The sequence below is a fragment of the Haliotis rufescens genome, unplaced genomic scaffold, assembly GCF_023055435.1.
Source record: "Haliotis rufescens isolate VD_foot unplaced genomic scaffold, xgHalRufe1.0.p SCAF_9, whole genome shotgun sequence".
NCBI classification, from domain to species: Eukaryota; Metazoa; Mollusca; class Gastropoda; order Lepetellida; family Haliotidae; genus Haliotis; species Haliotis rufescens.
Window position 1 is genome coordinate 12,422,011 of NW_025964383.1, and position 15,414 is coordinate 12,437,424.

The window sequence follows — 15,414 nt, forward strand, 5'->3', positions numbered from 1 at the left end:
AGCCACACAAACATGCAATATAAGTGCAATAATCTTGAACGCGACGTTAAACCTCATTTCCCCTCACTTCATACTGCTATGACAGGCAGATCCAGAAAGAGGGGGTGGATGGGGGGAGATGGGGGTGCAAGGGCGAGAGGAGCTTTTTAAAAAGCTTTCAGGGAGATCGGGTATGTTAGAAGTACATGCAGAACCTTGTGGTTATATATTTTCTGCAAAATTGTACTATTACTAAACGCGAACGTTGCCAAATCATAAAAACCAAACTTACTTTCCTGAAAGAATTATATGACTGAGGTACTGTTCAAGGAGGCGTTGTGTCACGCGTTCACACTAATAAAGACCCATACTCCATTTGGACTCTCCTTCCGTACAGCTGTGTATGGGCACCGGTGTCTGACGACCGCGCCCCCAAGTGCAAGTTCCCCGCTGGATATGGCTACAGGATTGTTGGTGACGTGAAGGAGACACCGATGGGCATGCGCATTGAACTGGAGCGGACGCCTCATCCTCAGTACCTGACTGGGTCGGCGTCTATTGACAACATCTACCTCGACGTGGAGTTCCAAACCGACGCCCGCCTCAGGTTCAGGGTACGTTGACGACTTCGTCATAGACACTTTCTGGAATACGCTAATGCAATTTTGTTTGGAAGATCCTATATGCTACGAACTAATATTGTCCATTGGTATACATCCATTGGTAATAAACATATCCAGTCAAACACCGATGTGTCGAACGTACTGTTGTCTCGAAGATAAAGCATGGGCGTATTCCTTCTTTTTTCATTATTTTCGGACCTCGGATAACTCGAAGTAATTACGTAGGTCCTTTCAACTTCGACACAACGGTGTTTGACGGTATACTACTCAAAAGAAGCTTTAAAAAATCCGATTCTATTGAATAAATATAGTTAATCTTTCCCTCCATGACAAATTAACTATAGTAACATTAAAGAATCGGTTGTTCTTTCACATCTTTTGAATATAATACAATCAACTATACTAATATAGTTATGTGCTTATATTACTAATTTCAATACTTTTTTTGTATTGGCTCAAAGACATTGTCATTGGCTACATAGTCAGAGATACATAATTCAACTGCATAAATAATTATCCTTCTATGACAAGATATTAAATTAATTTATGATGAAATATAATGAATGATTTACAAAAAAATATAATTTATACATCTCAATATTGTCTTAGGTTAATGTAAACGTAGAACTTTGTGAGCTTACCGTCTCTCAATAATTAGAAACAGGGTAACTAGCTCAACAACCATTTCAAACCTACACACGTGTGACCCACACAAGTACCATGCTCCTGTGATTTCCCCCCAGTTCTATCCCAAGAATGGCACAAGATGGGAGTTACCGGATAGCGTTCTGAACATTACGTCTCCTAGCACCAAGGCGAGCGAGACGTCGCGGCTGTACAACGTGACCATCTTGGATGATCCCGTGTTTGGCGTCCTCGTCACCCGGACGTCTGACAACCAGACAGTGTGAGTCAGAAAAGGCAAACCTCTACACATTGGTATTGTTGATTAAACACGTTTCATGCAAACGTCAAACATGTAGCTGTTATTTTAGCAACAGGAAACTGTACCCAAATCCATTCTTCTATGAATTTTGGAATAATCGATTCCGACTGGTCAATCAGAGGTTTCAAATCTCAATCGGTCCAGAGACCTCTTTCTCTGTCATGTGGGGTAGTAATATCAAAGCCTCATCTGAGACATCTCCGTATCCAACTGTGGTATATCCCTAACTGAATCATGTCCAGTTCCTCGGCAGTTACACCGTAATGAATATATCTCCTGCACTCTCCTATCTCAATGTCTCCTCACCCGTCTGCAGATTCAACACAACCCTGCCAGGCTTCGTCTACTCCGACCAGTACCTGCAGCTGACCACCCGCCTGGCGTCCGACAACGTGTACGGCTTCGGAGAACACAACCATCGCCAACTGCGCCATGACCTCGGCTGGAAGACGTGGAGCATCTTCACCAGGGATGTCGCGCCCGTTGTAAGTCGTAGGTCCGCTGAACAACGATTGTTCTAGTTTATCGTCTACTTGCGACAGCTTTAGCTCTATGAAAGCTCTGGCTTATTGCATCAGGGGATTGTTTCCAGCTCTAACGTTTGAAAGCCACAACCATGGACAAACCTAGAAACATAATCAGGTCGAACCTATGTTGGCCGAGAGGGGCAGCGAGAAAGCGAGAAAGCGATAACGCGAGACGGGTAAACGATAACAGGAGACGAGAAAGCGATAACACGAGACGAAGGCTAACCGTACTAACCAGGGTCCGAACCCGTAATAATTAATATCTATGGAATACGTGCAGACTTGTGTGACCAAGAGACGCAACTCTGCACTGCGAATTCCCAGCTACGAGTTCACAGTATTTTGTGTCTGCACAACTCAATGTGAACATAATTAATATCTATGGAATACGTGTAGACTTGTGTGACCGAGGGACGCAACGCTGCACCGCAAATTCCCAGCTACCAGTTCACAGTATTTCGTTTCTGCACAACTTAAAGTGAACATAATTAATATCTATGGAATACGTGCAGACTTGTGTGACCAAGGGACGCAACTCTGCACTGCTAATTCCCAGCTACGAGTTCACAGTATTTTGTGTCTGCACAACTTAATGTGAACATAATTAATATCAATGGAATACGTGTAGACGTGTGTGACCAAGGGACGCAACTCTGCACTGCGAATTCCTAGCTACTAGTTCACAGTATTTCGTTTCTATACAACTTAATGCGGACATAATTAATATCAATTGAATACGTGTAGACTTGTGTGACCAAGGGACGCAACTCTGCACTGCTAATTCCCAGCTACGAGTTCACAGTATTTTGTGTCTGCACAACTTAATGTGAACATAATTAATATCAATGGAATACGTGTAGACTTGTGTGACCAAGGGACGCAACTCTGCACTGCGAATGCCTAGCTACTAGTTCACAGTATTTCGTTTCTATACAACTTAATGCGGGCATAATTAATATCAATGGAATACGTGTAGACTTGTGTGACCAAGGGACGCAACTCTGCACTGCGAATTCCTAGCTACTAGTTCACAGTATTTCGTTTCTATACAACTTAATGCGGACATAATTAATATCAATTGAATACGTGTAGACTTGTGTGACCAAGGGACGCAACTCTGCACTGCTAATTCCCAGCTACGAGTTCACAGTATTTTGTGTCTGCACAACTTAATGTGAACATAATTAATATCAATGGAATACGTGTAGACTTGTGTGACCAAGGGACGCAACTCTGCACTGCGAATTCCTAGCTACTAGTTCACAGTATTTTGTTTCTGCACAACTTAAAGTGAACATAATTAATATCTATGGAATACGTGCAGACTATGCCAGGAAGTAACGTGCATGTACAGGCGTTCGTGACACGCTATAACGCAGATATGTAACGTTATAATGGGGCACATTACTTTCAGGACGGGTGGAACCTGTACGGCGCTCACCCCACCTACATGAACGTGGAGGACGGCGGTAGTGCCCACATGGTCTTCCTCAAGAACAGCAACGCCATGGGTAAGAAACACACTTTCTATGAATGATGAAAATATTTTATGTTCTGATCAAAATACAGTAAACTACGGTTATAACGAACTCAAAGGGACCCCTAATTTTAATTCGTTATAACCGTAGTTCGTTATAAGCAAATGTACGGAATATATACAGCAAATAGACAGGACCAAAAAAATAGTTCGTTATATCCGTCAGTTAGTTATAAGCGTTTTCGTTATAACCGTAGTTTACTGTAATGATTTTTTTTCCATTACCATCAAACACCAAATTAAAATAAGCCCTGATAACAAACACACAAGTGACACGACTACCGGAGTACACGCTTAAGAAATAGGGGTTGTTTTGAGGTTCAGCATATATCAAACACCCTTACTATCTATTATGAAGAAACTCACTCTCAAATTTTCATTACTTTAATAAGAAGAAATCCAGGAACGTTTTAGTGTAGGAAAGCCCCAACATTCGTCATTTTAATCAAAACACAATATTCCCGTGGTAGTTGCCACATTCCGAATATCCCTTTATGTCCAAAGGAAACAATGAAATATTTTGTCCAACGTTTTGTGTTAAAACATATCCAATGTACGTCGTAAAAGAAGAGGGAAATGTATATTTCGTATGGGATTTATGTTAACTACTACTCACCAATGGTGTGACTGATTGACCGTGTGCTCACACTATCGACCACAGATTCACCTCCCACGGGTAGGTTACTGTTTAGCAGGTCGCCCTGTTGATCTACTTAATGTTTAACGATTCACTAACTCTCAACAGAGGTGTTCCTGCAGCCGTCTCCACACCCGGCCATCACGTTTAGGACTATCGGCGGCGTCCTGGACTTCTACATCTTCCTCGGCCCCTCACCTGGGGAGGCAGTACAACAGTACACGGAGGTAACTGAACCTAAATTGTTGCTTACTCCTGTCAGTGGGGTAGTCTATTGGTTAAAGCGCTCGTTAGTAAGTCAGAAAAGAATGACCACTTTTATACAATTTGTGATTCCAATTCCTAAAGTTACATTTGAAGTCACTGTAGTGCTATATTGTATGTATGAACAGTGTGATGAAAAAGATAACGTTTATTCACATTTAGTGTTTTCCTGTATATAACTTTGTGTATTATGTTACAATATGATGCTTGCTTCATGTGTATAGGCTGTTGGTAGACCCGTCATGCCCCCCTACTGGACGCTGGGCTTCCACCTCTGCCGCTGGGGCTACACTAACATCACCGACCTGAGGGTGGTCATCGACAGGAACAGGGAAGCCGGGATACCATATGTGAGTAATAATAGCAATAATGATGACGACAGCGATGATGATAGTAATAATTATGACAATATTGCTAATATTTTTATTGATGAAGACAATGATAATAATTATACGTAATACGTGATAATAATTAGCGCGATGATGATGCTAATAACGACGTTGTTGTTGATAGTTACCGTCATGCAGCGTAAAACAAACATTTGGCTGATGATGATGATGATGATGATGATGCTGATGATGATAGCGATGACGATATTGCGACGTCAACAGATGTTGATGCTATTACTGTATGTAAAGTGACTGTTGACTGTAGGGATAATTTCATGGTATAGGGAGGCGATCTGCCTAATCGATATGTCCAAATGTCAAATTGATCGGTGTCTGTCTCCGCAGGACGCCCAGTGGGTCGACGTGGAATACATGTACAACAAGTTCGTCTTCAGCTACGACCGCGACACCTTCGACGGACTCCCGGACCTCGTGAGGGACCTTCACGACCACAACCAGAAGTTTGTTGTCATCGTGGTGAGTAGACGTGTTGTCTTGGTGGTTTGACGTGTCATCGCGATGAGTAGACGTGTCGACGTTGTGAGTACACGTGTTGTCGTGTTGTGTAAACCTGTCATCCTGGTTGGTACACGCGTCGTTGTTATGAATAGACCTGTCATCGTGGTGACTTTGTTTACCGTTACAAGACTTGTCTTCGTTGTGAGTGCACGTGACATGGTGGTGATTAAAATTGTGTATTCGGCAGGGAAAACTCGATACCACATTTATTATTAACAGTGTGACTTATATTTATTTTAATGTACTATAATTTAACTGACTTTTCTCACACTGCTAACGAGGCGGATTCAGTTGTCACGGAAGTATCCATGTATTATGACGACATACCATTCTAGCGTGACGTCATGTCCGCGTCACAATTGTAGGAATTTACGAAGGAGGAGATTAGCATAGCTTTAGTATTGAGCAATGTCGATATCTCCTAACTACACGTCTAGATATATAGTCCCATGTTACTTTGTTAAAAAAACATATCACAATGTACTCGCATTTCTTCTGCAGGACCCTGGACTGGGCAACGACCCCAACATCAGCAGAGACATACGAAACAATAGTCCCGGTTACGACGTCTTCAACGATGGCGTCAGGGAGGGGGTGCTGGTGATGACTCCGAACAACTCAGGTCCCCTCGTAGCCGAAGTATGTATGTGGGATGGTCACTTGTAATGGTTGAAACAACAGATGACCCTTAATTTGCCGGCAGTCTTACTCTTATTCTCACAAAGTGAGCACATAGCTGGAGACAGCTAATTCTTTCGTAACCCATGAACTGGTATAGGTTAGCTTCAGATTGTCATGAGATGTGATTAAAAAGGATCAGGTTGTCGTGTATAGTGATAATTGTTTATTTGTCTCAAGATGGCATATACATATAAAAACATACAAGACATAAACATTATGCCAACTTCCAGCCTTCTTGGGCTTATAAAACATGAACATTAAAATACAAATTGTAAGACATGAAAAAAAAAAAATAAAAACATGAAAATATAAATAAAATGGTAATGATAATAATAATATACACAACACAATACATACTAAAAAGACACACACACACGCACACACACTCACACAAACACACAAACACCCCCCCCCCCCCCCCCCCCCCCCCCGCATGCACAAAGAGCATACACGGGCACATACCAAATGCACAAACAGGTGTGCGTAATAAAATGCACGCGTGCGCTCACGTGGTATCGTACATATTATAGTTGTTGCGTGTCATCGTGAGATGAGGTGGGTGACTGCTGTGTGTTACCAACTCAGTTGTGTGCCGTTGTTCCAGGTATGGCCAGGCGCCACCGGGTTCCCTGACTTCACCAACCCAAAGACGGAGGCCTGGTGGGAGAAGTGGGCACGGTATTTCCGTAACAACGAGAGTATCGAGTTTGATTCCCTCTGGATCGTGAGTAGTGCAATGCAACAACATTATCTCCCCATAATGGGCTGGTGGGCTCAGTGACCCCACTTGACCTTCGAATATATCACCACCTTGTTGTTGGGTTTAAAACATCGGTCTTGTAGTGAAATAAACTTCATGTTTTCCAATTTACATGTATATTCAGATCCTTTTCAGTACTTCATATCAGACATTTATACAGCCACTCATGCATCTCAGCAGCTTGCAAGCATCTTCTTTCTTGTAATTCTCTGACTATAAATAAAAGGCACTGTAAGATTCCGATGCGACTATACCCCTCTAACGATGATAACAAGAGTTCTCGAAAAGATGAACAATTCCTGCCCCATGGTGACACCCGTTACAAACACATGCACAGCCAAATGTTCATCTGAACAGACGGGGAAACATGTGGTAAAAAGGGGAAAATGGGGAATTCATTTGAACATGGGTTTGGTCACTGATGCGTCAGACGTGGAAATGTCCTCCACATGTCTACCATAATACCTGACTAAGGTAGGGAATGCTGTAACCCTGATCAAACAACGCTTGAATCGTATGACGCTCTTTGAAATATACGTAAAAAGGGAAGTTCGATTGTATCTTAAAAGTTGTGAAATGTAGGAAGCAAATCTCAATTCCTCATCTCATTCGGATGCAGTTTTCTTTAACACAACTGTATATGGATGTCGACTATTTACAACACCACGTGGTCGGGTAGATTATTCTGTTTTATCAGATGGACTTATTAAAGCTAGGGGTCGTTCCAAAAACGCTGTGAGGTCATCGATAACAAAGACGACACACATATAAACTCTGGCAAAGGATATACACCACCCAGAGATACAACATCCACATAGACTCGGTACTAGGGCCAGAGACTTCACAAAGGCCAGTCAGAGATCTGACATCACTATAGACTCGGTTCAAGGGTCATGGACTTCACATAGACCACAAAGAGATGTGAAATACATATGGATTCGGTATCATGTCTAGAGACCTCACATAGACCACCCAGAGTTCTGGCATCCACATAGACTCGGTACTTGGGCCAGAGACCTCACATAGACCACCCAGAGTTCTGGCATCCACATAGACTCGGTACTTGGGCCAGAGACTTCACATAGACCACCCAGAGTTCTGGCATCCACATAGACTCGGTACTTGGGCCAGAGACTTCACATAGACCACCCAGAGTTCTGGCATCCACATAGACTCGGTACTTGGGTCAGAGACTTCACATAGACCACCCAGAGTTCTGGCATCCACATAGACCAGTATTGTTACCATTAGCTTGAGTGGTGTGATATATTTGTGCAACTGTACTAAGGCATTTATAATGGAACAGTGAGTGAGAAATTATAGCAATTGTACCCAGAGGCTGTTTTGCTTACCAGGGTCACATGTCGGTTCAATGTTACGAAGTAAAGTGCCATTCATACATTCTTCAGGACATGAACGAACCCGCAAGTTTTATCCCCGGATCTGTAGACGGCTGTGAGAAAAACAAGTGGAACAATCCGCCATATACCCCAAGTAAGTGGAACATCCCGACATATACCCCAAGTAAGTGGAACAATCCTTCATACACTCAAGTAAGTGCAACAATCCGTCATACACCACAAATAAATGGAACAATCCGTCATGCACTAGAAGTAAGTGCAACATCCCCCATACACCAACAAGTAGGTGCAACATTCCACCATACATACCAAGTAGGTGCAACAACCCGCCTTACGCCCCAAGTAGGTGCAACACCACACTACACACCCCAATTAAGGGGAACAACCCGTCATACACCCCAAGTAGTTGAACAACCCGCAATACACCCAAAGTAGTGGAACAACCCGCAATACACCCCAAGTAGTGGAACAACCCGCAATACACCCCAAGTAGTGGAACAACCCGCAATACACCCCAAAGAAGTGACACATCCCCCATACATCCGAAGTAGGTGCAACAACCCGTCATACACCCCAAGTAAGTGGAACATCACACCATACATCCCAAGTACGTGCAACAACCCGCAATACACCCCAAGTAGGTGCAACAACCCGCAATACACCCCAAGTAGTGGAACAACCCGCAATACACCCCGTGTAGGTGCAACAACCCGCAATACACCCCAAGTAGGTACAACAACCCGCAATACACTCCAAGTAGTGGAACAACCCGCAATACACCCCAAGTAGTGGAACAACCCGCAATACACCCCAAAGAAGTGACACATCCCCCATACATCCGAAGTAGGTGCAACAACCCGTCATACACCCCAAGTAAGTGGAACATCACACCATACATCCCAAGTACGTGCAACAACCCGCAATACACCCCAAGTAGGTGCAACAACCCGCAATACACCCCAAGTAGTGGAACAACCCGCAATACACCCCGTGTAGGTGCAACAACCCGCAATACACCCCAAGTAGGTACAACAACCCGCAATACACTCCAAGTAGTGGAACAACCCGCAATACATCCCAAGTAGTGGAACAACCCGCAATACATCCCAAGTACGTGCAACCACCCGCCATACACCCCAAGTAGGTACAACAACCCGCAATACACCCCAAGTAGTGAAACAACCCGCAATACATCCCAAGCAGGTGCAACAACCCTCCATACACCACAAGTTAGTCGAACAACCCGCAATACATCCCAAGTAGGTACAACAACCCGCAATACACCCCAAGTAGGTACAACAACCCGCAATACACCCCAAGTTAGTGGAACAACCCGCAATACATCCCAAGTAGGTACAACAACCCGCAATACACCCCAAGTAGGTACAACAACCCGCAATACACCCCAAGTAGTGGAACAACCCGCAATACATCCCAAGTTAGTTGAACAACCCGCAATACACCCCAAGTAGGTACAACAACCCGCCATACACCCCAAGTAGGTGCAACAACCCGCAATACACCCCAAGTAGTGGAACAACCCGCAATACACCCCGTGTAGGTGCAACAACCCGCCATACACCCCAAGTAGGTACAACAACCCGCAATACACTCCAAGTAGTGGAACAATCCGCAATACATCCCAAGTAGTGGAACAACCCGCAATACATCCCAAGTACGTGCAACAACCCGCCATACATCCCAAGTAGGTGCAACAACCCGCAATACACCCCAAGTAGTGAAACAACCCGCAATACATCCCAAGCAGGTGCAACAACCCTCCATACACCACAAGTTAGTGGAACAACCCGCAATACATCCCAAGTAGGTACGACAACCCGCAATACACCCCAAGTAGGTACAACAACCCGCAATACACCCCAAGTTAGTGGAACAACCCGCAATACACCCCAAGTAGGTACAACAACCCGCAATACACCCCAAGTAGTGGAACAACCCGCAATACATCCCAAGTTAGTTGAACAACCCGCAATACACCCCACGTAGGTACAACAACCCGCAATACACCCCAAGTTAGTGGAACAACCCGCAATACACCCCACGTAGGTACAACCACCCGCCATACACCCCATGTAGGTACAACAACCCGCAATACACCCCAAGTAGGTACAACCACCCGCAATACACCCCAAGTAGGTACAACAACCCGCAATACACCCCAAGTAGTGGAACAACCCGCAATACATCCCAAGTTATTGGAAAACCCGGAATACACCCCAAGTAGTGGAACAACCCGCAATACACCCCAAGTTAGTGCAACAACCCGCCATACGTCCCAAGTTAGTGCAACAACCCGCCACACACCCCAAGTTAGTGAAACAACCCGCAATACATCCAAAGTTAGTGCAACAACCCGCAATACATCCCAAGTAGGTACAACAACCCGCAATACACCCCAAGTAGGTACAACAACCCGCAATACACCCCAAGTAGGTACAACAACCCGCAATACACCCCAAGTTAGTGGAACAACCCGAAATACATCCCAAGTAGGTACAACAACCCGCAATACACCCCAAGTAGTGGAACAACCCGCAAAACATCCCAAGTTAGTGCAACAACCCGCCATACATCCCAAGTTAGTGCAACAACCCGCAATACATCCCAAGTAGGTACAACAACCCGCAATACATCCCAAGTAGGTGCAACTACCCGCAATACACCCCAAGTAGGAACAACAACCCGCAATACACCCCAAGTTAGTGGAACAACCCGCAATACATCCCAAGTAGGTACAACAACCCGCAATACACCCCAAGTAGGTACAACAACCCGCAATACACCCCACGTTAGTGGAACAACCCGCAATACATCCCAAGTAGGTACAACAACCCGCAATACACCCCAAGTAGTGAAACAACCCGCAATACACCCCAAGTAGGTACAACATCCCGCATTACACCCCAAGTAGTGGAACAACCCGCAATACATCCCAAGTTAGTGGAAAAACCCGCAATACACCCAAAGTAGTGGAACAACCCGCAATACACCCCAAGTAGGTACAACAACCCGCAATACACCCCAAGTTAGTGGAACAACCCGCAATACACCCCAAGTAGTGGAACAACCCGCAATACACCCCAAGTTAGTGGAACAACCCGCCATACATCCCAAGTTAGTGGAACAACCCGCAATACACCCCAAGTAGTGGAACAACCCGCAATAAACCCCAAGTTAGTGCAACAACCCGCCATACATCCCAAGTTAGTGCAACAACCCGCCATACATCCCAAGTAGGTACAACAACCCGCAATACACCCCAAGTAGGTACAACAACCCGCAATACATCCCAAGTAGGTGCAACAACCCGCAATACATCCCAAGTAGGTACAACAACCCGCAATACACCCCAAGTGGGTACAACAACCCGCAATACACCCCAAGTAGGTACAACAACCCGCAATACACCCCAAGTTAGTGGAACAACCGCAATACATCCCAAGTAGGTAAAACAATCCGCAATACACCCCAAGTAGTGGAACAATCCGCAATACATCCCAAGTTAGTGCAACAACCCGCCATACATCCCAAGTTAGTGCAACAACCCGCAATACATCCCAAGTAGGTACAACAACCCGCAATACACCCCAAGTAGGTACAACTACCCGCAATACAACCCAAGTAGGTACAACAACCCGCAATACACCCAAAGTTAGTGGAACAACCCGCAATACATCCCAAGCAGGTACAACAACCCGCAATACACCCCAAGTAGGTACAACTACCCGCAATACACCCCAAGTAGGTACAACAACCCGCAATACACCCAAAGTTAGTGGAACAACCCGCAATACATCCCAAGTAGGTACAACAACCCGCAATACACCCCAAGTAGGTACAACAACCCGCAATACACCCCAAGTTAGACGAACAACCCGCAATACATCCCAAGTAGGTACAACAACCCGCAATACACCCCAAGTAGGTACAACAACCCGCAATACACCCCACGTTAGTGGAACAACCCGCAATACATCCCAAGTAGGTACAACAACCCGCAATACACCCCAAGTAGTGGAACAACCCGCAATACACCCCAAGTTAGTGGAACAACCCGCCATACATCCCAAGTTAGTGGAACAACCCGCAATACACCCCAAGTAGTGGAACAACCCGCAATACACCCCAAGTTAGTGGAACAACCCGCCATACATCCCAAGTAGGTACAACAACCCGCAATACATCCCAAGTAGGTACAACAACCCGCAATACACCCCAAGTAGGTACAACAACCCGCAATATACCCCAAGTTAGACGAACAACCCGCAATACGTCCCAAGTAGGTACAACAACCCGCAATACACCCCAAGTAGGTACAACAACCCGCAATACACCCCAAGTAGTGGAACAACCCGCAATACATCCCAAGTACGTGCAACAACCCGCCATACACCCCAAATAGTGGAACAAACCGCAATACACCCCTTGTAGGTGCAACAACCCGCAATACACCCCAAGTAGGTACAACAACCCGCCATACACCCCAAGTAGGTACTACAACCCGCAATACACCCCAAGTAGGTACAACAACCCGCAATACACTCCAAGTAGTGGAACAACCCCCAATACATCCCAAGTAGTGGAACAACCCGTAATAGATCGCAATACATCGCAATACAACCCGTCATGCACCCCAAGTAATCGGAACAACCCACCATACAACCAAAGTAAGTCTAGGAGATACATTTTAAAGCGCCCCCTAATTCCTGTTTAGTTCATCATTACCGTCATGAATATGGCGTGACTTACATCTGCTCATGCAATTTAGCCATGTTGGAAATGGCGTGTTCCGTAACCTCTGTCTTTGGTGATAGGATTATAATGTAATCATTGCAGACATCTTGGGCCGCGGGGAGGACGGGCGTATGTATGACAAGACTCTCTGCATGGACTCCAGACACCACCTCGACAGCCACTACAACGTCCACAGTCTGTATGCCCACACACAGGCCATACAGACATACAAGTGAGTGGACAGGCCATACAGACATACACTTGAGTAAACAGGCCATACAGACATACAAGTAAATAGGCCATACAGACATACACTTGAGTAAACAGGCCATACAGACATACAAGTGAGTACACAGGCCGTACACACATACAAGTGAGTAAACAGGCCATACATACATACACGTGAGTAAACAGGCCATACAGATACACGTGAGTAAACAGGCCATACAGACATACAAGTGAGTAAACAGACCATACAGACATACACGTGAGTAAACAGGCCATACAGACATACACGTGAGTAAACAGGCCATACAGACATACAAGTGAGTAAACAGGCCGTACAGACATACAAGTGAGTAAACATGCCATACAGACATACACGTGAGTAAACATGCAATACAAACATACAATTGAGTAAACAGACCATACAGATATACAAGTGAGTAAACAGGCCATACAGACATACAAGGGAGTAAACAGACCATACAGACATACACGTGAGTAAACAGGCCATACAGACATGTAAGTGAGTAAACAGGGCATAGAGACATACACGTGTGTAAATAGGCCATACAGACATGTAAGTGAGTAAACAGGCCATACAGACAAACACGTGAGTAAATAGGCCATATATACATTCACTTGAGTAAACAGGCCATACACACATACACGTGAGTAAATAGGCCATACAGACATGTAAGTGAGTACACATGCCACGCATACATATAGTCTGGAAGTTTATTTAAGGTACCAACGTTTACTACAATATCTGAAACAATATTGGACCTACTTCAGTCAAAGTTGGTATGACATTATTAAACAGTCATACATAACTGGATATTACATTTAAAGACAACCGTGCATGAAAAAAATCTGTCTATTTAGCTATCACTATATTTCATTCATTGTAACAGCCATCTGCATAATGCTACCCCTGCGTCACAGGGCCATATGACACAGTTGAACCAATCAACTCAACTCGAAATGTTGCACGGGAATCATGCATGCACGAATACGGTGTTAGCGTTGGGCGTCTCAAGCAGTTTTTTAATAATATTTATCCAATTATTTTTGCATTCTTTTTCAGGTCAGTGTTATTGACTTGAAAGTATCATTCCTGGCCACATTATCATACATGCATCATGTTTTGAGGTGTATTATATCATACGTAATTATTCATTTAGACAAATCATTGCTTTATGGTTTCAAGGAAAATATTTTAATATTTTCGTTGATGATTCGAGACTTTCGGGGCTGTTTCGGGTGAAAGAGAATCAAATTCTGAGCCAAGAATTGCACAAAGTGGACAAGATCCGACATGTACTGCAAAGCACGAACCTGAAATTCGTAGACGATTCCTAGAAACTCTTCGATAAACATTTTTTTTCACGAATCCCACGAACTACAAGAATGTTTGGGAATCAAATAAGATGTATTTAAGATTCTTAAGAAATGATTAAGAATATGTACGAATATGTAAGAATTCATATCCGTGGTAATTCGGGCTATTACATGTCCTATTGAAACAGGGTATATGTATTGCACTATTCTTGGTCCCACGAAATGCCCTCGTCGTCAGATTTCGGAGTCTGTGCTGTCACCTAAGTGAACAACAACAGGCTGGACAGTATCTGGTCGGATACAGTTTCCAATACTCTTCCTCAACTTTGATAACATGTTGGACACAGTTTGCCCTACGTACATCTGTCATTTCTCCCATCCTTTTCAAGACAATCTGCTTGACGTCGGCAAGGTTGAAGGTCTTATTTTGCCATGCGACCATAGTTTTCAAATCACCCCAGATTAGTCACAATGGTAAGGATGAAGTCTAAGCACTTCGTGACCGTGTTCTCTCAACATTTTGTCAATCAAATAAGAGGGCGGGGGGTTGTTCTGAAGAACCAGTTGGTAGTAGTCAGTTTTTTTGGCTTTCGTGGGCCGAGCAATGCGGTTGTTGTCCAACCACTGACATATCTCACCTTTGGTGGAATTTGAGGTTGGACAACGGCTATTAGGATCTCGACAACTGTGATAGGGAACATTGTCCATAACCACCAAGGATTTATCAGGCAGTGACAAGAAGAGCTGCTCCTACACATACGCAGTGAAAACCTGACTATTCATCTCGGTATGGTAGTCTCTGCCATCTGTAGATCTGGATCCGAACACTAGATCACACCCAGGGAGGAAACCTCTGTGGGAGCCTGCATGGAG

The 15,414-nt window shown here is 44.4% G+C and overlaps 1 protein-coding gene across 10 annotated transcripts in view; it reads left to right on the forward strand.

Moving 5' to 3' along the window:
- The window catches only part of LOC124112457 (sucrase-isomaltase, intestinal-like), a 65,441-nt gene that overhangs the window by 38,801 nt on the left and 11,226 nt on the right, over positions 1-15,414 (forward strand). For 6 of the 10 annotated variants that reach the window (XM_048391534.1, XM_048391528.1, XM_048391529.1 and 3 more), the window contains exons 4-14: positions 377-593; positions 1,346-1,509; positions 1,865-2,033; positions 3,490-3,586; positions 4,358-4,476; positions 4,738-4,863; positions 5,248-5,379; positions 5,923-6,060; positions 6,707-6,826; positions 8,272-8,356; positions 13,081-13,210. The exons of 3 other annotated variants lie outside the window; for them this stretch is intronic. In XM_048391534.1, coding sequence (XP_048247491.1) covers positions 377-593; positions 1,346-1,509; positions 1,865-2,033; positions 3,490-3,586; positions 4,358-4,476; positions 4,738-4,863; positions 5,248-5,379; positions 5,923-6,060; positions 6,707-6,826; positions 8,272-8,356; positions 13,081-13,210 — 1,497 coding nt within the window. The remainder of the gene's footprint in view (positions 1-376; positions 594-1,345; positions 1,510-1,864; positions 2,034-3,489; positions 3,587-4,357; positions 4,477-4,737; positions 4,864-5,247; positions 5,380-5,922; positions 6,061-6,706; positions 6,827-8,271; positions 8,357-13,080; positions 13,211-15,414) is intronic. One more of the 10 variants, XM_048391533.1, reaches the window with a different exon arrangement.